This window comes from Melopsittacus undulatus, chromosome 6, assembly GCF_012275295.1.
Source record: "Melopsittacus undulatus isolate bMelUnd1 chromosome 6, bMelUnd1.mat.Z, whole genome shotgun sequence".
NCBI lineage: Eukaryota > Metazoa > Chordata > Aves > Psittaciformes > Psittaculidae > Melopsittacus > Melopsittacus undulatus.
Genome location: NC_047532.1, coordinates 6,339,716 through 6,364,489, shown reverse-complemented (window position 1 = coordinate 6,364,489; position 24,774 = coordinate 6,339,716). Strand labels below are relative to the sequence as shown.

The following is a 24,774-nucleotide window of genomic DNA, read 5'->3' as shown; positions in this document are numbered from 1 at the left end:
TGAACAGAAATACAGACTAGATTCTATAGGATATTCCTACTGTTCCAGTTTTCCCCCCAACACCGTAACCCATGGGTAGAGCTGAAGTCCTTGTCAGAGCAGCTGCCTTTGGGAATGAGAAAACAGAACAGTGAGCACTCGGAACAGCCAGGAACAAATGCCCAGAAGGATCCACTACTTCCAATTGCTTCCATTGAATAGACACTCAGAAAAGTCCAAAAGCGGGGTTCACAGGCCACAAAAGCAGCAGACCCAGACCCTGACTTCCTCAGCAATTCCTGCTTGTGTGATTTATTCCACATAGCCCCAGCTTCTATCTCCAATCTCTTCTTCCCTTTGGAGATACTTTTTCCAGACAGTAAAAATCCGCCTGGAGAGACGGATTTACAGGGAGAAAGCAGCCTCCAGAAGTGCTGCCCAGTGCAAAGGAAAAATGAAGTAATTTGGGAATACACCAATATTGCCTTTCCTATCACTGCTCCAAATGCACTTTGAGCAAAGAAAGTATTTGTGTTGAAAACAAATGTTACCAAGTAAACTTCTACCAAGAGGGAAAAATGCTCCATAGCACAGTGTTTGCCAGCATCACCCTTTCCTGTGTGAGCGGTTGTGTTTGCACTGACAGACCTCAGAGTACCAAACAGGATAACTTAGGGTATGAAATTATACTTGCCAAATAGAGTAAGAAGAAATCCTCTTCATTCCAAATGTCCTAAATAAGCCTGAGGAACTGCTGGGCAAAAGGAGAAATCTCCCAAAATACAAGAAAGGGAGAGGGCTTACATGAAAAGTCACTCCTGAGACTAAGTTTGGTTTCTTTAGCATCAGCACTGCTTGTTTTTAGCCAAGGAAATGTACCAGGTACCTTTCACTTTGCACAACTCTTGGCTGTCTGGCAAAGAGCAACTGCAGTAGAACAGGATGACACAAAGTTAGAACAGAGAAATAATCCATTACAGACATGTAACTATGCCTTGAGAACCAGCCTCAAGTATCCGTGAAGCTGCTGCTCTAAACTTGAATTTCAACCCTACCCAGTGTCCTGCTGAAGCTGTGTCCCCCTCTGCGTGTTTCTTTCTGCAGAGCATCACACAATGTCAGTAACTGCTCTAAGGAACCAAGAGGAATCCCCATCACAGCTTGCACTGACATGTTCCTATTTAGCCTGTAAATACTGCAGCCTATTAGACTGGCTCAGAGAAAGGCTCTGGCACCCTCCAGCTCCAACAAATTCCTACTGAGGACTCCTGCAATAAACACTTGCTTAAAACTCCAGGTTTTTGGACAGGTAGTTACAGATGCCTCCAGGTTTCCAAGCCCTTTAATACAGGTAAAGAAAAGCCAGTTGGAAGTCCTCTTTCTGACCAACTTCCCAACGCAGCACTTGAGCCCATCCCTGCAGTGCTCACAGCAGCTCTCAGCAAAGACTGCAGGATTAGGTACCAACCTCAACAAAATCGTGACCAGAAATAACATCAAGCAGAAAGAGGCAGGAGAGGCCTCGAGACTGTCACTGGGAAAAAAGGGTGAGGAAAACACAATACTCAAACATACAGCAGCATTCCTGTGCATCCAACCACACCACAGCTAGACCTGACCCCTGCAGCTTCATGGGACATCCTGCCTAGATGAAAGCTGGAGCACAATCTTGCCCTGGCAAAACCATGCAAACCCATACAGGATGGCATCAGCATCACTGCACTAGGAATGCCTCAATAGTGTGGCTGATGAGGCCACTGCAGAATACCTCAGTGGAAAAGGAAAACCAGGATCCAGCAGGAACTTTTGCCTTCAGGTGACTGCATTTATTAACCATGAAAAACATTAGGGAGCACTGAGGGATTCTGAAGAACTGTGACTGTGTCTGGCAAACATCAACTAGAGCTAACGGTTCAGGACAGTGGTTAAGCAACACAATGGTTACCACACATGGAACTTAAAACACCTTCTTCAGAAGACACTGATTTTACACAGTAAATATCAGTAAATCTTCACCAAAAACACCCATCTTGGAATGGCTGTTTCCCCATCACCATTACCAGTCCTCCCATGCCCCTTGTCTTGTGCAATCCTGGAAGCCACAGAGCATGCTGCTGTCTCAGAAGAGCTGAAGGCCACTTTTGATTTTATGGAAGTCACTCTGGGTCCACAACAATCCTCCTGGCACAGGAACATTCAGTTCTGCAGAGCTGCGAGAGGAACAGAAATAAAGCACATGAGCACTGAGCTGATTTATAAGCTCACATCACCAGTGTTTGATGGCACTCGAAACCTATTACCAACTTTCATTTCCAAACCGAAACATCAGTTGTTTTAGCTCTGAACATTTGCCTGCTGGAACAGCCTTAGTTTTTAGTTGGTTTGGTGAAGAGAGGCAACAGCCCCAAGGTGCCAAAGCAAAGGTTATACCAGCTACTGCAATGGTGAGGGAGACACGACTTCAGCAGTAACCACACAGCAGCTTGCATCCGACCCTTCACCTGTCCTCTGCAGCTGGCACACGAGCTAACCAAGTGCTAATGCAGTGAGTGGTGCATATAAGGGGTCTATCACAAGCATCCCAATGCCAGCACATGCTGCAAGAGGCAACTTGCCATTCCTGTGGCTTTACAGAGAAATGACAGAAACCACTGCTCTTGCAGACTGGAAAGGAAGTTGGTTGGTGACACCAGAGCACGCTGTGTAATGTCTAATTCTGGAAGGCATCTCACTCAGACAGGCGTAAAATCCCTTTTCACTGCAGAAGTGACCCAGTTAGGGCTGAGCCCCAGGAGATCCCCCACCGCAGCACAGAGGAACAGTGAGGTTTTACAGTGTTCCCAGGCATCAGGCACTGTCAAACACAAGGCTCAAAGGACAGCTGGAGAACACAGATAAACTTATCCCTCTCCAAAGTGCAAAGGAATTCAGGTCAGGGAAGGGTTTGCTTTATCATTCTGATTCACTTTATGAGAATGCTGAAGGCGAAAACTAAACTTTATCAATAAACCAAATCTTTAAAGGAGCCACTTGAAACCTGGTGAAGGAGAAAAAGGGAAAACCTGGTTGCCTTGTGCATGTTTTTCCACTTTCTCTATTCCTTATGCCTAAGGAGAGCTCATGCACTGTCAGGTACAACCTTACCATCCTCCAGGGTTAGAATCCATTCCCTGCCTACTCACTGTCTTCACCCTTCAGTACGTGTTAGCCATCCCTCTCACCTATCTGCTTCTGCATCTCATCCTTAGGACAACCAAATCTGTAATGTCAGGTGGATGCAATCCTGTAAGCAAGTGCATGGCAGCAGCTCCACCCTCAGGTAATGCCAAGTGGTCATTACCTGCCAAATCTGCTCCTGTTGGCAGGTAAAACTGACACTGGGAGGAAAGAGAAAGCACATTTTGGGGTTTATCACAGAACCCAAACCTCTGCTTGAGGATGGCAACTGCTATTCAAAGCATCAGAGGCCGGCACAGCAAACTGACAACACACAAAGCATACACTAAAGAACACTAAACAGCATCTTTTGGACCAGGGAGGAAGGAACTGAAAGCTTTCCCAAAGTATCCCAAGCATCACTGGAACTTATGTTAAAACAAAGCCAAAACCCCTGAAAGCAGTACATTTGTGCCACAAATACATGCAGCACGGAAGCCAACAAGGCATGAACAGGAGGACTCGTATGGAGCCTTGGGTGACATGGCTTAGTGAGAAGTGTTCCTGTCCATGGCAGGGGGTTGGAACTGGATGATCTTAAGGTCCTTTCCAACCCGAACTAGTCTATGATTCTATGATTCAACGACTGAAGCAAAGCCTCAGCTTCTTTTGAGGCACCTCCTGGACAACAAAGTCTTGTAACTTACAAATCTTGTCACTGGGATTATTTCAAATGAGGCTGTGTCAAAGATGCCAGCAGCAAATTCCGATTAAAGCAAATTTCAAGACAATTGGCAGATTCCTAAAAGCAATTCACTACAGACCTTGATGGCAATTTCAACACGGAATATGTGCTGTAGTTGTTCCATATTAACATATGAAGACATGCAGCAATCGATGAGGTTTGAGCTATTGTCAAGACAATGTGAAAACACCCCAGCTCACAGTGAGCAGAAATCCCTGTGACCTTCACTATTTCCAGCTCCCAGGATGCTACTTTTCCAGCTCCCTTATGCTATGCTTGTTTTAGCTGCTACCATTTTTCCACCCAACAAATGGCTGCACTTTGGGGTTAGCAAAACGATTCCTCATGCACCTGCTTTGTGAATTGCTTTGGTTTTCTCTGCAGTAGGAGTTCAAGAAGTACAAGTAATTCTGTGCTACACAGAACAGGCAACACACTCCGTGCAGGTCTGCAATGCAGCAGTTAGTGGGGACTTGGCTTCTGTAACATAAGCATGAGGCACTGCACTGCAGCAGAAATCAGCTCTCACACTATTTCTTCAGGAAGTCAGCAGCATCGTGTACATCACCTTCCCCCTTCTTTTGTCTCCATGGTTTATGAAGGTAGGAAGTGAACGATACCCTCAGCCTTAACTGAGACATTTACTGGTGGCTCTGGCTTCCCCTCCTGTTTTCAAAGCAAGGTTTCTAACTAGGTTGTGTAATTGTTGTCACTGACGCTGGCTCCACAGCAGCATCAGTATAAGCCTCTCTGCAAAGCATCACCACAGAAATTCAATCCTTGCCCCCAGGACAGGCATTGCAGAAAAGGTCTCATTCTCTCCAGGGCACTCTACAATTGTGCACTATAAAATGAAATGGCAGCTTCCCCCTAACCATAAAACTGCAAACAATCAATCTACACCACCCACTCTGTCATTAATTCCTTAATGTCACCACGTCTTTTTTCATGTCCCTGCAAGCACCAAATAACTGTTACCTATAAAGAAAAGCACCAAAGAAACTGGAGAAAACAGGTCCTTCCAAGCTATTCATTTGCAGATATCAAGAGGAGTGTTTTGGCATATCTGAGCAAGAATTTATCATGCAAAGTAGGTTTTGTCTCTTCCAGGAACAGAGGAGCTGTTGATGCCAAACACTTCTGTTCTGGTTACCAGCAGCTTATTCTCCAAGTCAAGATAGGGACCAGAGTCAAGCATGTAGACAAGTGCTATAGCACAGAGTGCACTCCTGAAGATAACCCATGTCATTCCTGTAACAGTTACACAAGTATGGTGCAGAGCAGAAATTCCTTAAAATGTATATACTCCACCTAAGCCTGGAGCCTTCCTGGAAAACCTTCAGCTGGCTGACAGACAGGGGTTTTTATCCTATAGCAACTTCTTTGCTCTTCTTCTCTGGACAGCCAGGCTCTGTTTCCCATAGCCATGTCTGTTCTGACTTGCTGCTGCTTTTCAGATGTACAGAAGCAAGGATTGCTTATTTCTGATTTGTTGCAAGCAATGGAATCCTAAACAACTCCTAGAAAGTAAAACCTAGAGAACATTACTTGATGGATGAATAAGATACGGTTCACCATTAGAAAACCCTTGAACAGTGCATTCCAAAGAACAGTTTATGACTAAGCAAAAATCTGACTTTCCAATGCCTTTTACAGCATGGAGGGGAGAAAAACACCCCTGACATGTTTGCCATGCATATTTCCTGACTGCTAACATTCAGGGAGAAGGGAGGATAAGCCCAGGAGATCTCCCAGAGTGTGCATCACACTGTTACAGCCCAGATTCAGCTGCACATCAGTTCTAGCAGGTAAAAGCATCTGCACTAGCTGAGATCAAAGGTCTCAGTTGCCTGTCCCCAGCTATGTTCAAAAGCAGATGCGTGAGCAAGCACACAAGCACAGAACAGTGTTCCCAATTACCCTCCCACCTGCCAGCAGCTCGTGAATCACAAACTTGCTGAGCTAAAGGTCAGCCTTGTGTTCAGATGCACTTGTTGACATGTGGGCGTTTGTTTTGTGCTTGGTTTATTTGCTTGAGACCCTTGAAGTGCGTGGCTTTGCTGACTATTCAGGCAAGGATCTCAAAGTACCTTCACAGACATCCTACCTCCCAGAACCACACTTCCAGCTTCCATGTTAATGTCACTGATGCTTTGAGCTTGAAGCATAAGGAAAGCAAGTTTTGGAACACCAGAAATCTTGTCCACTTTAATGGATTTGCAAAATACTAACATGTTTTGCCTCCCAAAACTCTTCCCTATTAACCTTTATGCCCTCTAAGTCCAAAGACTCAGATCCTATTGATTCTGAAGTCACAAGAGGGGATATTGAGTCAGGGACAGACTGGAAGCTTTACCAAGTCACCATTTAACTGGAACACTCAATTACTGCTTGCCAGTGCTGTAAAACTGCTGAGATTTGAACTGCTTTGCACAACTCACTGCAACAAGTACGTATCACAAACACAACTGCAGGTGCCAGCGTTTGATAAGGAGGACAAAGGAATAAAACACTGAAGGAGCAGCAGGACCAGTGCACCCAATAGTTGCTGCTTCATGGTTCTGCTTTCCAGTTGTTTAGGAACTACGATGGAACACGCAGGACCTTCTCATGTTGGAACATAAGCAAAACATATTGGAAACACTATCTAGAAAACATCTTCAGGTCGGCTGCCAGAATCCACAGCTGAGCCTTTCTTGCAACAGGTAAGCAAGCACAACTTGTAGTAGGAAAAAAAACACAGTGGGAATGAGATGAAAGCAGTCAAAACCAAAGGAAAAGCGATGAGAACACAGTTAATTACCTGACTAATGAAAAGCAATAGGAACTGCAAGGTGCTCTGCCAGCAGCAGGAGCAGCCAGCAGTATACTGATGGCACAGACTTCTGAGGAATCTGGGATAGAGGAGAACGTTGTCATGGTGATAAATCTCAATTCTTCACCTTCCCTGTGAGCGTACAGAAGCATATTGCCACTGCTGGCACTTGTACTCAGCAAAACAAACAGCCACCTCCTCACTCTCACCCCACAGAGGCTGGAAGCTGCAGCAGAACCACCACTGCTATAGGGAGGGAAAAGGAGACAAAGAAGCTGTGGCTGGGAGACAACAGAGGAACAACCGGATCGTCCCCCAGCCACCTGCAACCGGAGGATTAGAGGCAATAGAAATACACACAGGTTACCAACGATCCCAAACTGCTGCTGCAACCACAATGTGTGGAATAAAGGCAGCAAGGATAAAACACAGGTAAGCACATCAGGTGCAAAAACTGGGCAGCACCACAGCAACAGTGTCTGCTTGCTATGTGCCCTCAGTAAATACTCTCATTCCTCAGGAATCCAGAAACAAGAAAGCCTGGTGGCTTTTATCCCCTCTTCTGGGGGTCTTTTGCACTATCCCTCCTCTGTTGAGCTGAGCCCATCAAACAAATGCAATCTGGCAGGGATAGTTTGTATAGTCCCACCTAGGCTCCCTTTTCCATGGAAGGTTGGACCAGATGACCTTCCGACATCCTTTCCAGCCTGGGCTATTCTATGGTAGCCCATTACTTGGAATGGAGCAGCAATGCACATAAGAAGATTTACATTCCAGGATAATTCAACACAATTTTCTGTTCTTAATTCTACTCTAAGTTTTATCTAACAGATGTTTCCAAAGTCAAGCTGAAAGTAATCACACTTAAATACTGGCAGTGACTTCTCTGCTGACACTAGCAAAGATCTTGATGTCGATAGCAGATTTACAAAATACCTAATTTATTAGGCATTTTAGTGGATTTCTTATTAACAAATTCATTGAGTAATAGTGCTGACAGCAGATTTTAGTATGGCCAACTTCTATCTCCTTTAACATCTACATCAGTGCTAGGTTATACAGTTTCTATGGAGAGGAATTCCTTTGCTTGTAGAGCCGAACCTGGAGTCATGAGATGATTTTTAACTCCTGCTCGTCTAGAAACCACTTCAAGGAACACACTGGGATTTCAGAACACCTGAAGCCTACAACACAAGTCAGAAAGGGCACACGCTACAGCTGGTTTCAAGGAGCAGCTTACAAACAAGCCCGAGCAGTGAATCACACTACTCCACATGCACTCATTACAGCCCCCGTAAGGATGATTCCAGCTATCGTGCTCAGAAAGAATGAACTGAGCCAAGGAGGATCAGATGAAGAGAACTCCCACCAGCTCCTGTCAGAGCCTGGCCAGAAGCCAGGGGTGCTGATTGCTGCACACAATTAGAGCTCTGCTGCAGCTCCTTATCAGTGATCTCACCCACCTGAACATCAAGTCAAACAGCTTTCTGTTTGAAGTCTCTGAGATCAAATATTCTGTCTCTTGTGACTGCAGTGAGCGTGCCAGGGCTCTGCAGATCAGAAGGAGATATGTAAATTCCAGGATCTGCCTTATTCCCAACATGGAACATGTTGCAAGAACCATGATTCACGGCTGGCTGACAGCAATGGGCTTTTCAGCTGTATCAAAAGGGGGGTTTGCATCTAGGATGGTTCTCTTCTTCTTTTGGGGACAATCAACTATCAGAGGATGAACGGTGAGCTGCTCTCTTCACAGTCTGAGAGGGAATTCCTGCAGCACTCAAAGCATAGATCCTACCAGTGGTTAACATCATTCAGGATAACACAAAAAGGGCAACTCATTTACCTTCTTGATATTAAGAGACCAGGTTTGGTCCTGCCTCTTGTCAAAGTGTTGGAACCAAGGACTTCATTAAATGTTTGTACCATCAGAAGGAGCAGCAGTAAAGGAGTCTCCTGATTACCCAGCCATCTCTGAGATGCTCATTTTACATTCTGATTGGATGAATCAAGCACAAACAACACCCTCTCAGCAGGCCTGAACCAACCAAAGAGCAGACTGGTCCTGGGTAGGATGCCCAAGAGGATGGAGAAGAATGGAAACCTTGGTTTGAAACTGGAATCTGAAGACAACTCTGAATATGTGAAAATATGAGTGTGCACTGGAGCTCTTCCCAGTGCAGCACCCCAGGCTGCATGACTGTCCCTGTTACTCACATTTTCTGGAAGCTACTAGATTTGGCCCATCAACTACAGGGAAAGAATCACTAATAAGTCACCCTACTGAGTGTTTAAGAAAACAACTGCCATTCATTTATACCCTGAAGTATTCCTTGGATTAAAATACACATAAGCCCATCCTGTTGTGTATGTGATGATACTCATTTGACAGCTTACACCATTTGAGTTTCTTTGACTTCAAAGGGTGAAATAACCCTATTAAAATGTCTTCAGTGGGATGGTTTAACTGGACAAGCTTCATTTAGCAGCAGAGGTGACCCAACTAAAGCTTTATAGACTGCTACTGTTATTTCCATGACAATCTGTGTTTCTTCACTGAGGCAAGATCTGCAGCTGAAATTACTACCTGCAGCTCTGAAAAGGTCACTGGGCAATGCCAACATAGTGTGGCTGAGGATCAGAGCCCCAGTGAACAGAAACAGTTTTCAAGCCTGCTGAGGCTGTGCTAGTAACTTCCAAGCTGCTAAGCAGCAGTTTCTCATAACCCCTGCAATGGTTTATTTTATAGAGAATAGGAGTGAAGATGCTAAGATTATAAGATGGATTCCTCAAAGGATATCATGGAAAGCACATTTCTGATTGCACTTAACTTTCAGATAGTGCAGAAGACCCAAGGAGGGCAAAACAAAAAACACATTCCCTGAAAGGAATGAGAACAGCAGCAACTGCAAACAGCAGTTCTCAGGCTTGGTGACATAAAAAGATGAAGGAGACAAATGCAGAGAGGTAACTGTTGTGTATATTCTTTCAGCTTCAAAGAATGACTGTGAGGGCTTCATGAAGGAACTTCCTCTGATACTGGCAAGTTGTCACAGCAATCCAGGTAACAGTACCTTCTGTCTGACCGTGCCCATCAACAATGCAAGCATACTGTCAATGCAGTATGCAGTACAAACAAGCAGGAAGAGTTTCCTGTTGTGATGGGGGACGGTGAGAAGAGACTTTATCTCATGCTTTTCATCCCAGGCTGAATAACTGGGACTGCAGTGACACAGACCTTACTCAGGATGCACATTATAGTCCCCATTTGAAGCATATATGCCCAGGGAGGTTGTGAATGCTCCATCCCTGGCAGTGTTCAAGACCAGGTTGGATGAAGCCTTGGGTGATATGGTTTAGTGTGAGGTGTCCCTGCCCATGGCAGGGGGGTTGGAACTGGATGATCTTGAGGTCCTTTCCAGCCCTAACTATTCTATGAGATGTGTTTGCATTCACTAATGTGAAACTTTCAGATATTTACCACCCCAGTTATGTACAACCAATTCCTCCCTCAGGTTTCACAAAAGCAATCTGCAGTCAATCACTTTCTGTGGCTATCTTCTCTCCTCACCTTTAGGCTTTCCTCTTAATGCACCTCAGAGTGCTTCAGCAAACCTCTGTGCATTTTATAATGATTCCTCCTTCCTACACAAGATTAGCTAGTGTGGGAAAACTGACACTGGGAGAAGCTAAATGACTTCCAAGGCTTCTAGCCCTGATGGCTTTAATTGTAAGGCAGCAGTTCTTCCCATTAAAGTTATTCTTCCAGTCTATCACCAGGCACACTCTGCACCAGCTCAGTAGCTTGCTTTAAAAATCCTGCACTTCCACACTAGTACTTCTAAGGGATCAGCAGACTGTATCTTACTGTCAGACTAGCATCAGACAACACTGACAGCTGTCAGCACAGCCTCAAGAGCAGACTGTTATGCTGTTAAACCAGCACTGCATAGGGCCTTCCAAACACACACATTTCTTGAAAAGCCCATGAGCAGTGCAGTAAGTAGATACTAGGGATAATAGCAGATATTTGGGTCTAACTATTTGGTCAAACAGAAGTAAAACAGAAATCTCATCCCTACTTTTTCATGTTATATAATACAAGACAGAGACAAATGTATTTCATGGTTCAGGGGCAAAGTCCTGCCCACACTATTACTCACTTTGTATTGGGAGACTTCCACTCATCTCTCACTGGCTGGTCAAGCAGGGACATCATGGAATAATTCTCCAACATGAGACCATCAGGGTCATCTGTCTGACCTGGGAGTTTCCCAAGAGGAAAGTCTTGCCATCGAACTTCATCTGGATGAAAACAGAACATGAACAGGAAGTCTGAGCTCCCCAGGGTGACTTTCAAAGGACAAGGTCCCCCTAAGTCCACAGATGCTGTCTCATGCACCCTGGCCACTCAGCAAAAAGGAACAATCTCAGGTATCCAGCAAAAACTCTAGTTCATATGAACATGAGAGGAACTTGGGAATTCTGCTATTTGTTTTTACAAGCACCTATTGCTGTTTCCATAACTTCACGTTTGTTAAATATGTCTTCCTATGGGGGCCTGCAAGTGCACAGTGGGAAGCCACCCACCACAACAGATAAACATCAGGGAGTCCATTCCTTTATATTGTGGTGCCAAAATTTCAACAGGGAAACCCCCCATTTAATTGAATTCTTATTTCACAATGAACTACATAAAAGATAGAGATGATTTTGTGTCACTATTGTGACAATAGCATCTCTTAAGCCTATGTGCTTTCTTGATATCAGAACTCTTAGTACTTAATGCTTACCAGCAGCTCAGCAAAGAGCAGCACACAGAAGCCTTAGCAAGTGAGAACACTCCACTCCAGAGAGCCAGCAATAATTACAGGGTATTTGAGATCCCTACTAAATATGTACAATTTGCCCAGTTCCTTCTTTTTACCTGAAACTCATTTGTTTTGTGTACCTGGTATCTGCTCAAAAACCTCAGCATTGCCCTAAAGAACCAGCAGATTTATCCATTTTTCCTGTTATACCATTCTTGGGCATTTAATAGAACAGAATTTAACAGAAGGCACTATCTTAGGTGGTGTTCTAAGTATTATAATTTTACACTTTAAAAGGGCAGAAACAGAATTAGGTAGCATCCAATGCAGCTGTAAGGCAAATTACCATTATATATATATATATATATATATATATATATTTAACTGGCTAAGTCCTCTCTTTGGGGAACAACGTAGCTCATCTACCACACGTTGGCATGGGTTTGTACATACCTACTGGCTGCAGTTCCAAGTTGTTTAAGGATCTGTTTAGCCACACAAATGTTATTGAAACAGAAATTAAGTTGACCCACAACCAACTACAAAACCAGAATCTTCCCCAAACCCGGGTGGTTCAGGATACAATGCATGTTCCTTCAGTGAAAGCTTTGCTTCATCTGAACCAAAGTCACTGAAGCAGAGGACAATCTCCCTTCTGTTCTCCAAAGTCCATCTCTATAAAGCTGCTCACAGCAGCGAGCAGGGTATAAGAGTTCATTGACTTCTAATGGCTGTTTTTCTTCTTCCTTTAAATACCACATTGCCTCCAACTCCTCTCCACCAACTTTCACTTCCTGTTTTCAAATCCCTCCATAAATCACGCATCCAAAACTACTACCCTTCACCCCAAAGAGAATGTACAGCTACCAAAATAGTGCTAACAAAACACTGGATATACTGGTTATTCCTTCCAAAAAGTCCCTTGTTCCCTTCTTTTGCTTGCCACCATGTTGGAACTGCAGTTTTCCTGCAGCATGGAACTTACGAACATATAACTGGTGCTTTCCAGCACAGCCAAACTGTGCTTTCAAACACCCCTCCAAGTCTGACAACAGAATACCAAGAATCATCCAGATGTTTTTGCCATTCACAGCTGCACATACACTGCTCCATCAATTGGATACACTGGCATTTCTAACAGTCTGGAAAAGCCTGATAAAGAATGCAATGAGGCAGCGACAACCTGCTCCTGGAAACAGCATTCCCAGTATTTCACAAGAGCTGACTCCTGCCCATAAACCACAGGTTTCAGTGGTCTGGCATTCTGATGATTTTGAAGCACGCTTCAATTCTGGCCAGGCCCAGAGGGCTGAGCTGCTTTTGCATTGTGATTAACACCTGCCAGCGACAGAGACTAAGTCTTACAAAGTCATTTCTTACCTGCAGTGATCTGCCAAGCAGACCCTTGCAGTGCTGCCCTTTTCTCAGCAATAGCTGCCATGTTACCAGAATGAGCAAGTCCTTCCAAAGGATTTGTTTCAGTTACCATCTCTTCTTCCTCCTCCTCCACCTCCTCTACACTGTTGTCTCTCTCCAGCACATCATCTTGTTTCTCTGCAGTCTGACCTGGATTTTTAACCTGATTTTCTTGCCTGGTCTTCCACTGTAAGCTCTCTATAGTGTAAATTGGCTGTTCACTGCTGTCTGAAGAGAGGCCTGGGCTGGACAAGGGCCCACCTCCTTCTGTGTAAATGGAAGCGAGGTAGAGAAGGTTCTTCCTTGAAGAACGTGGCAAGCGAGGTCTCATGATTGTGAAGATCCTAGAAAGAAAAAGGGCAATGTAAAAGCTTTAAAAGAAAAGAAGATTCCAGATGAAGATCTATCAAGCTCAGCAGGCTTTTAAGTGTGAGTGTTCTCCAGGACAGCTTATTTGATCCATCTCCTTTAACAGGCAAAAGCTGACTATTCCTTGGTGGGTAGATGCTAGAATACTCATTCTTTGCGATTAAAATTAAGGACTTGGGATACTTCTAATTGAATTCCTGCTTTGCTGGTTTCATATGGAATAGTTACCACCTGTGCTAAGTTCCTATCACCTGCATATGCAGTCACATCCCTGCTACCAAGTAATTTTCTTCTGACCAGGTTGCCTCTGTCAATATCCCCCCAAATAATCTCCACTTCCATTTTGAAAGTGCAGTCCTTCTAAATAAATCCTCCTCCTTCTTCTCTTTGTAGAATCAATGAGGAGATGAGCAGCAAAAAAACAGGGCTTCATATGCACCTACCACAATTTCTACTAGATGCAAAAGGAGGGAAGGGAACACAGCTGTAATTCAGCATGTCTCAAGGGAGCTGGACAAAGATGTTACAGAGCAGATGTTTGCTGTCACAGGGTCAAACTTACAGCTGAAGAAGGTGTGGGGTTGCCCAGCAGGGAGCTTCCAAGCAACTGTCAGTCAGTCTTATCCACTGCAAAGGAACTTTCTGAAGGAAGAGCTCCTTCACTGCCACCTGTTTGTTACAGTGCTGTCTTTTCTTCCCTTCAAAAAAGATAAAGAAAACAACAAGGTGCTCAAAACTCGTTAGAAATATGTCCTTCACCCTTGGCATTGCTACCGAAACACTCATCCTCAAACAAGTTGGCATTCCAATCCAACTCCAAGATGTACTGACCAAATACATCAAGGTTGTTACAAGTGTTTTACCAACGCACAGACAAGAAAGCCATAAGATGTGTTTGTGAAGTATTGTAGCAGTATCTGGAAAAATCAACACTTCAGGGCCTGATCTTTCATGGGAGAGATTGGCTCTTCCTGTCTTGAGAAGGTTGCATCAAAGCTGCCACTAACAATTCCAATTCTTGGCTCAGAAGTACACGACACACATAAGCTGCTGGTTGAAAAGTGTAAGGAATGCAAGAAAAACAGCTCCACATTCACATAAGAAACTGTAATAACTGGGTTATTACATGTCCCAGCTAAAGGTCACACCACTCTCCCAGCTTTCACAATAGTAGAGACTCTTACATATACACAAACATTCCAGACATACTCACCAGCATTTACTTTAGCAATGCCAGTCAGCATCTCAGATATCCAACTGATTAAGAACTGAGGCCGGAGTTCTGAAGAGTCCGAACATTCCTTCAGCTCCATAAACATTTTCTCTAGTAGGATCTGTGTAAAACTTCGGGAAAGGAGGCCTGTCAGCAAAGGCTGCCAAAAGCAGTAAAATGTCTGAGGAATTCTGAACTGCCATAACTCCTTATTTGCTGCAATAAGAAGCAAAAATAAACCACAGGTGTAACACTTGTTCCAAACTAAAGTAGCTTGTTCTGAGATCATGGGGTCCAGGGTACTTCCTGGGATCCTCACTGATCCTGAAGCTATCCTTTTCTTATGCCAGGGAAGTAAAATAAGCACCAAGCTGATAACACAACAGCTCAGTGAAAGCAAAAACTACAAAGCCTGATCTAATCACATGGTAAGGCACAGGAAAATCAATCTGAAACTGGGAAAGGATTAGCAAAACAGGTAACTTCACACATAGCAAAGAACTATTCTGTCTAATGATATGCAAAGAGAAGGCACACTGAACAAAGAAACATGGAATCAAAAGGTTCCTATGTTTTTACAACTGTAACACAGTCACAGCAATTAGAGGATCTTCCTTGGAAAGTTCTTTGGATGGTATTTATACAAGGTGCCAGACCAATAGACACATTATTCATTTTCATTTCTAGGCATCTAATTCTCTTGCAGAAAACCCATGAACTTCACATGTGGGCAAAAAAGGAGAAAAATCAGATTTGCTTCAAAACTTCAATGTACAAAACCTCATGAGAATTCAGGAAATCAGTAACTACTGCAGATAAGGGCAGAGATGAAAGCTTCAAAAGATGCTGTGGCCCAGCAGCATTCATTCTTCCATGGCAAGAGATTTATGGCATGACCATAGCGGGGTCTGAAGAACAGTTCAAAGGATTCTTAAGGACTCAGATATATGAAAAATAAGCAGAGAACTGCAGATTTCAATATAATGAGGAAAACAAAAGAACATACTTGGGCATAATGCCAACTATTCACCTTTCACTTGTGGTGCCAAGACACTAACCTTCATACTTGATATTTAGCATCTTCAGACAGTCCATCTTTGGGATGAGAAAGCCATCTCTGAGAAGAGCTTCAGCCACTGTCTCTCTAGAGCAATCAGAGTCTTATTAATGCCATTTACTTCTTTACATATCAAAACACCACTTGCACCAGTTCTGAAACAAGTCTGAGAGCTTCTCTTTCTGTGCAAAGATCCAGCACTAAAATACTTCTCAGAATGAAAATCAAGGTGGCCATTTTCAAACACTGAATAAATTCCACAGAAACAACTGCTTTTGGTACCAGACTCACTGGATTTGGAATGGTAGTACCCATGCCAAACATGGCACATCTTGGTATGGAATGGATGAGAAAACTTGTCTTCTCCAGCAGGGGTCAGCTCCAAACCTAAACATCTAAGCATGACTTGGATCTGCAGTCTGGAATTGTGGAACCAGCACTTACTGGAAATCACACACACACAGAGATCTATAAATAAGACCATTCTTGCCCGAAGTGCCTCTGAACAATGACTACGCAAGGGAGTTAAATGCAACTGCAAAAATCTCTCTGCAGTAGCATCACTACTGAAGGGTTTGGTTCTCTGGGAGTTTTGCAAGCTGTGAGTTGTGACACAGTTCCCCATCCCTGGCTGCTCAAGTGGGGGATTTCCCTGCACATCAGAGCAGCTATTTTCATGAAGTCACATGATCATTAGGAGTCACTCAGGAAACCATGAAACAGCCAACAGAAACAAATCTCATAAGGCAAAAAAATACAGTCTTCTAGTCATAGAAACCAGCTTCCTCTCTTCTTTAACGCCTGTGCTTAAGGGCACATTCCCTTCCCCACACACCTGCCCTCCAGCCAGTACAGTGTCAAAGCCAGCACAGTAACAAAGGTTTAATCAACAACCCATCCCACTCACTTGCTGTCCATTCTAATAGTTTTGGCACTGTTGAGATAGTGAATTCAGCCTAATGAGTTCTTTTAAGAATCACTCATGAAATACATGTAGTCTGATGTGCTTAAGATAGACACTTGAGATTACTTAGAGGGAAAAACATTAACATGGTTTTGTGCTAGCAGTAAAGAACAAGCATTGCAGAGCCCTGGGAACTGGATGGGTATTCCAAATGTCTGTATTCTCAAATATGCCATCTGTTCCAAGGGTTTCAAAAACAAAGCTGCCCCAACTCCTTCTACCACATAGCTGATGTGAGGTGCAAATACCTATTTATACATAAAACCAGCAGCACTTGGTCCATTTATGTTCTGAGTGGTTAACAGAGGATGCCTAGGGAGTGAGTACCAGAATCAGAGGTAGATGCAATGGCTTGCTTCCACCAGTACCTTCCAACCATCTAGCAACATATAGTTTAAGTAATGTAGAAGTCCCATGTTTAGTAAGATATGTTTCTCATTACAGAGTCTTTATGCCTTCTTGCTCATTACTCCATGCTCAGCAACTAATGGGTAATGCCACTAAGGTGCAAGTCTCTTCCTCAGGGTTTTCTTCTGGCACAACATCTGATAACCTCTTAAACTAATCAGCAGCTTGTATGGTATGTACATATTTATATTCAAAACACCAGGAGTTATAGCTCATATCTGTAACATGGGATTCTCTCCCCTCTGCAGAGTTAAACTTATTACATTTCTTGGAGTGGGAGAGGATCTTCATGTAAATTTATATAGTAATAATAATGTCTCAGCACACTGGGTCATAGAGGCCCTTGTAGGAATAGAAGGATAGAAAGCAGAGAAGAGGCCCAGTATCACCCTACAATTTTGAAGAAATCTGAAGGTCTACAGGCCCAGCTCTGCACTATACGTTTCACCTCAGCTCCTTATCAGACGTACCTGTTCTCTTGCATCAGGTCTTTGATCTGAGCCAGAATCCAGTCCACTTCTGAAGAGGTATCGGACCACTGCTCTCGATTCTTTGAAACAGATTGTGCAGTCTGCATAACCTGAGGGAAGGAAAAAAATACAAGTATTAACAGAAAATATGCTCCAGTGACAAACAGAAAGGCATTGCTACGAAGACAAGATGCACATCTTATGTACTTCACCAACAGCACTTCGAAAAAGAAGTTCCCCTTCCTAGTGGTATATTAAAAACTAATATGAGCCATGTTGTACTTGGAAGTCCTGAACAAAAAGGCAGCAGCATCAAAGAGTCACAGTCCTGGCATCCTCATTCTGGTTCTAAACCTTGCTCTCCCTGACTTCAGCACAAACCAGGACAGACTCATTTTGAATCATTAACTCCCCATGTGGGGTGGGGATGAGATTGCCTACCCAGGACGAGGTTTCATCACTCATATTATGCATACAGTAAATGAAAATTTCAAGTCAACACAGCCTTCCAAGCAACCTGTCATCAACTGACAGCATCTGATGAGTAGGAGCAATACACAGAACAAACAACCAGGTTGTACCAAGAATGGAAGAATATTGGAGGTTAGTAATCCCCTGAAAGTTAGTGGTTTCTTGGTTTGATATATACCTGATCTGAATCTATCCAGCAAGGTGAGACACGCTTCTACTACATTCTTCTACTTAAGCTCACAAGCTACCCAACTGGCAGTTCTACCATCACCTTCTTCTGTGAAATATTGGCATGAAGCATGTAATGTCACAAACAACTATCCAGCAGATTCTTTCTGGAAGACAATAGCTACTGAGAGAAAAGAAGAAACTATTTTCTCCTGCCAGGCAGGAATGTAATGTAAAATGAGACTAGAAAAGCAAGGTGTCGTTTTCAGGGCTATGATTTATTCTTTCAACCTATACATGCAAAGCTACAACTGCATGCAAAAGATACTTTGGATAACAAACCAAGTATTAACACATGACCTAAAGCAACTAAAGAACCTCTATCCTACCAATACAATCAGCCACTGGGCCACTGCAAAAATACATGATGGATGATGGAAAACACAGGCTAATTAACTTCTGAATGACAGGCCTTCATTTCCATAGACACTGAGATGAACAGAAACAACCTGAGTACTACCTGGACAAAATCTGGCACTTCCAACAACTATATGTCTTTTATAAACATGAACAAAGTGTTTGCATTAGAAACCATCATAGCTCAAACTACTTGTTCTCTGCAGCAATGCTTTACTTTAGCAAGCCATGTATGATAATGCTAGGAGAGAACAAGGAATTAACCAATCCTCCCTCCATACATGCAGCAGTTATGACTCCCCTATGGGCCATGCACTGGACAGCAGCACTACCTTTAGGTGTGAGTACACAACCTGGCAGGTGTCGGTAGCACTGTGGTCACTGGTGTACTGCCACCTCTCAGCACTGATACAAATATCACTTCTGCATCACTGATGCTCCTGGACAGATTCTGACCAGGGGAAGACGCAGCAAGGAGAAAAAAGGGATCCCTGCAGTTATATGAAACAAACTTCTGGCACAGTGACTTAGTTGTGCTGCACTCAGGTATTTCATATGAGGCCTGGCCAAGAAGATCAGTTCTTCAGGCTGAGCAAGAATGAAGAGACTTGTAGCCCCAAGTGGGAAACAAGAAGAGCCTACAGTGCTGATGATGTGACTGTACTTACCCGAAGCTGCTCATTCTTGTAGGATAGCAGCACATCTCTGACTTTTTCTAGAAATAAACACAAATACATAGTTTAAAACAGAGAATGGATCAATGAGGGAATTCTGTATCTGAGCAAGCTGCTCAGTTCTGAATGCACACTCAAGGATGAAATCAGTCAAATGAAGTCATAAATTCTGATTCAGACAACACTCTAAATACTCCTACAGCTTTCAGACCTTTCCAGCAACATAAATTTTATCAAGTGGGGTTGAACCAGGAGTCCAGCATTTTATCACTAACAGTGGCCAAAGAGAGACAAGTTGAGTAAGTTCAAAGAGCTCCAAAAAAAAAATCCCTAAATAGATCATTTTAGGAAGAAATTATCCCCATAAGCAGTTCATGTTCTGATGTATACGTGTATTCTGTACACTTGCATTTTAAACCTATTGCAACAGCACTGTGGCTATTCACAAAACAACCACACCTTTATTGGACTTTATAAAGTTAAATTTACCACCTACATGAAATGTCCTTTCTCCACCTGAGGACCACTTTTACTGTACCTGAAATAGCACCATCTTTCAAAATACTTCACCATTCAGGTGTCATTGTCACCTGCTCTCAGAATGCCCACCACCCTGTATCAGCTAGATGCATTTGAACTGTAGGACTGATACACCACTGCCATTCTATTACTCTGGAATAAAACAGAGAATATATTGTATCATTACGCTGCTCTCTTTTGGCAACTGCAGTGGGGTGTTCCTTTTCATTAGGGTAGCCAGCGAGAGAATAGAATAGCACATGCTTGGATCTCATCCAAAATGAAGTAAGACAGCAGCCCAGACATCACTCTGACAAGAAAAGTGGCAAGTGCTGCTGCATTCCAAAGTTCAGTACTGCCTCTGGGCTTGGATTGTTCTCAAAGTGCACAACAAATCAGCTGATATTTTCTGAATCACAGTTATTGTATCTAGTACGAGTCTGCTACAAAGGAAGCTAGAAAGGACTTGCAATAAATCCATACATCCAAAAACCAGAAAGATCATTATAGTCCCCTAGTGTGACCTTCCAGGGAGCAGTAAGGGTCACTGCAGCACTTCTGCACACTCCCTGGACCTTGGATTGGTCTGCTGTAATCTGTTGGGCAAGTTACTCCCATAAGCATGTCATGTTTTGTTATCTGAGGTAATGTCTGATACCTCGCATGGCTCAAGCTTGCAGACCAGTCATTCAAACTAGAAATCCACTTTGAGAAAAGCTCCTTTCTTAGGTTTGAAGACTTAAGGTGATGGAAAAGCAGCCACTGAAAAAGATTTTCAAGGTTTTCCCACTGCTTTACACTTCATACCTTGGATTACGTCCAGGTTAAGTTACCTGAGCTGGTTTTTAACACTATTGGCAACCAGAGATTTTTCTGTCCACATTTCCATCCATATTTTAAAACTGGCTGCACTGCCTTTATTCTGCTCTTGCTCAGCTTATGAATCTACAGAGTTTTGAGAGCTATAGAAGTACCACAGCCACCGTTGTCAGTAGTGGCCTCAGTACCAAAACTGTGGCTGTCAAGGCACTACAACTGATTTTTACGATGCTTGGCCCTAAACCATCCCAGTGTAACTGTTGCTACTGATCAAGATACTGCATATTCAACTGAAGATATGTTACAAATTCAGTGAGGTAATAACAAAAGTTAGTCACCTCAAAAATCCAGCAAGGTCCAGAAATGAATCCCAACATGTAAGCTGAAGGTACATCTTTATGCACTGCCAGGGCTAGAAAATGATGCTTTTAAACCAATTTTTGTAGCATAGGGCATACCTAATCCTTGTATCTGCCACTGTTCTAGGAATGCCTACCATGGAATTCCTTGTGTTTCTGACAGGCCTCGTGCTGTGGGGCCTGAGCCTCCCATTCATCATTGTCCAACTCTGCATTTTCTTCCACTTCTTCCTGCTCATCTTCATCCTCACTTTCTTCATGCAAGTTACTGCCCAGCTGACGGCTCCAGTAGGTCTTTCGCAGCCAGTCCAGTACAACATCACAACCTAAGGGAGAACAGGAAAGATTCTCTTCTCAGTGAGGTTTTCTTTGATAGTGAAAAAAAGTGGAACCACCAAACCAACCAACCAGAAAAACAACAGTATCACAGGTCTAGTAACACCCATCATCATTTTGGCAACAAAAATGACTGGACACTGTTATAGTGCTGCACTTTGCTCAAACTAGGCCAAATTTAAGCCCAGTGGTGGTGCTGTGATAATAATTCTTTAGTATCACCATGACCAATGTACTGCCTATAACAGGAACATTCATTTTTGTGCAGAGATCACACTATGCACTCATCAGATAGAACAGAAAGAAAAAGCCTTTTATCCCATCACTATTTCACCACCCAACTCAATCAAGGACCCTGCTGAAAGTTACTTAACTGGCTCCTCAGTGATTAACTTGAAGCTCCTGGGAATTGCTTCAAGTGCCATGAGCTGCTCACACCTTCAGTCTTGCAGCACCTACTGCATTTCTGCCTAAGTGGGATTTTTAGAGAACCTCAGGTATCTCTACACCATCAGGAAAAACATTTACTTCTTTTCCTGAGACCAACTTCTTGTGCTATGAAGCAAGAGGGACCAACTACTGTTTCTGGTATCTTTTTTTTGGGGGAAGGAGAAAGTCTGTGGACAACTGCCTGTGCTGCATCACAGCCTGGAGCCATGGGACACAGCTCAGCTACCTTCACAGGGCTGCAGGAATCTTCCCAGTGTCTCACACTACAAGCCTCCCTGCCAGGATGAGCCCACTGCCTGCCCTGCAGTGTCTCAGAATGGAGGGAAGCATGAGCCCCTCAGGACCTGGGGCATTGGCATTGCTGCCCTGAGCCCCTCTCAAGCCAAGTCCTCCTGATGCCACCCACCAGCAGTGCTCACCCTTGCGGCACAGAGCCAAACGTGGCAGCTTCCCATGGGTCAGCTCGTGACGAAGATCCACGACCCAGATAGGGATATCCACCTGGAAGAACAGCCACTGGTGTTACCCCGCAGCTCCCACTGCATCAATGTCACAACAATACACGGCTGCAGGGAATCTGAGTGGGAATGGCCTCATCCAGGCCACTTCTGCACCACAGTCCCCTAACCTTCAAGAATGGGCTGGGATTGCCTCCTCTGGCCTAGAGCCCTCACAAACTTGGGATTTTACAGATTAAGTTCTTCAACATTACTTGCAACAACAGATGTGTTTTTAGACAGAGTTGCTATGTATAATTTAAGGGGATATTGAGAAGCAGTTTAATTAATTTAAACTGGATGACAGTTTGCATAGCAAAGACACAAATCATATCACATATAATACACAAATCATACACACCCTAGCTTGTGCAGTTTACCACTTTCCCAAGGACAACTAACTTTATGCAAGACCTCTATTTTTCAAACTGATCAGTTTCAAAAGGTGAAAAGCAGCACCTTTCTTAAAAAAGGTGCTTTAATTTTTCTTTAAAACCCAGATAAAAACCCCCAAACCACCATATAATTCTTACACAGGAGCCCTAGACAAGGCTGCGTAAACAGGAGAGTCTCAAATACTGTCAGCTCTTCACTTTTACAACTTGCTGTTCAGACCCAGATGTGATGCTCAGTGCAGATGGCAATAATAGGACTCAAGCTGGTCCTGCTACTACAGTTATAGCTCGAACCTTCCCTTCTCCACAAAGAGGCCAAGCTCACCTCAAGCGAAGCACAGATGAAAACATCTGCAAAGGTGTTTTTATGTATAGCTTTATGTATAGTGCTTTTTATGTATAACATTGCTTGTCAAAGACTAGAATTTATACATAAATGCACGGTGTATATGTCAAGTGGGACTACCTACATGAAAATCAATGACTTTTTGATCACACATGACTCAAAATGCTTTGACGTTCATCAACTTGTTGTTCCTAACCTGACCTAATTACATCAAGCCCTTTCCAAACTTTGCAGATGGAAAGAACTGGCACCCATATCCCTTATTTTGTCTACAAAAGAATGATGCCCCCCAACTCCCTCCACCAGAGGCATAAACTCTGTGTATAAACATAGGTTATCAAGTTACTCTTAATAAATATTTACCTCTTTTGCTAGTTGCCTCAGAGGAATGCTGACCATTTTCTGTTTCCTTTCTGTGATCAAGTTGACAAATCTGCAAGCAGGTTACAGAAATGATAAATGCAGAGAAACTTGGAACCCCCGAGACAAATTCCCCACATGCTATGGTCCTGGACATGCAAAGTGAAATTAGGCTGCTGAGTAATGCTGTCTGCCCAGGTCTCTGGTCTCCCTACCTTACAAGAGCCAGCCCATAAGAGAGGATGAGCTCATGTGACTTCAACCTGCCAGATGAGTCCAGGACCTTACAACGGATCAATTCAGCGGTGCAATCCACTGCAAGAGGCATTTTGGGACCGTACCTAGATATAAAGGAAACACAGGTGAGCAGTCTCACAAGAATACATCCCCCCTGCAAGAAAGGGTAATTTTGGGGCTATGCTTTGTGCTCTGTGCTAACACCCTGAGAAACAACATGCAAAAAGCCAGCAGAGGCTCTTTCCAGATGGTTTTTATTTGGAGCAACTATTACATGCCTACACTTAAGACACGTTACATGAGTGCTCACGGATACACTAAGCACTCTCACAGTAGAAGACGCCGTATTTAGACTGGTCTTGTCTATGGATGCAGCAGGGGCAACACAAACAGACTGAGGTGATTTGGGGGCCCTGCATTGCTCACTGCAGCTCTGCCTCGGAACACCCGCTGTGAGCACCCATGGCTCCTGCTCCCCGCACTGCTCCTGCAGGAGCCACACGCTCCAAGCACCGGCAGGCGCCGGGTCCGGAGCACCCGATGAACCCGAAGCGGAGAGGGCGGGCGCAGCCCGGCGGAGGCCCCGTGCCCGCGGTGCGCGGCCCGTACCGACTCCTCCAGGCCGAGACCCGGTCCAAGGCCTCCTGCTGCAGCCGGCTGTCCCCGCAGTACAGCCCCACCATCACCTGGTCCCACTCCGCCCTGCCCCTCCACGCTACCACAGTCCGCAGCGGCCTCAGCCGCTTGCGGGCCGGGGACCGGGTGCGGGACCGGGATCGGGACCAGCCTCGCCGCCTGCGGCGCCATGACTCCCCCTCACCGCCCGCCATAGACCCAGCTTCCCCCTGAGCACCGCCCCGCGCCTGCGCACTGCGACCGGGGCGGGGAGAGCCCGCAGGGGGCCGGGCCTTGCCCTGTGCAGCCTGGGTTCCATAGGGTCAGGGGCTGGGATGGACGGGACCCTAAAGCTTACCCAGTTCTAATCCCCTGCCATGGGCAGGGACACCTTCCACTGGAGCGGGTTGCACGGGGCTTGGAGCAGGCTGGTCCCCTCCATGATATACTCTTTTGGGCCAAAAACAGGCAGGGCTCTCCCCTGGCGGAGCTGGAGAGAGCGGAGGGACGGTGGGATGTGTTGTGGGGCGGGTGAAGACAGCAGTGTGAAGGGGACCCAGAGGACTTCAGGGCAGGGTGGTGAACTTGGTGGGGTGCATAACATGGCCCCAGTGGCAAGATGTGAAGGGGTAACATGGAGCTTCACAATGGATCAGTATGAGCTATTGGAACTCAGTGCCTTTGGAGCAACCTCGCCCCCTCCAGTGA

General features: G+C 44.4%; 1 protein-coding gene across 1 annotated transcript; it reads right to left on the bottom strand.

The window, feature by feature from the left end:
• Nucleotides 1-1,780: 1,780 nt before the first annotated feature.
• On the bottom strand, nt 1,781-24,284 carry LAS1L (LAS1 like ribosome biogenesis factor). Its single transcript, XM_034064212.1, has 13 exons — nt 24,061-24,284; nt 23,430-23,555; nt 23,218-23,287; nt 22,036-22,117; nt 20,968-21,156; nt 19,128-19,174; nt 17,404-17,513; nt 15,563-15,648; nt 14,505-14,720; nt 13,854-13,989; nt 12,887-13,266; nt 10,859-11,000; nt 1,781-2,189 (listed from the first exon to the last, which is right to left on the bottom strand). The coding sequence occupies exons 1-13, from the start codon at nt 24,279-24,281 to the stop codon at nt 2,099-2,101; spliced, it is 1,896 nt and encodes a 631-aa protein (XP_033920103.1). The 5' UTR covers nt 24,282-24,284; the 3' UTR covers nt 1,781-2,098.
• Nucleotides 24,285-24,774: the final 490 nt, after the last annotated feature.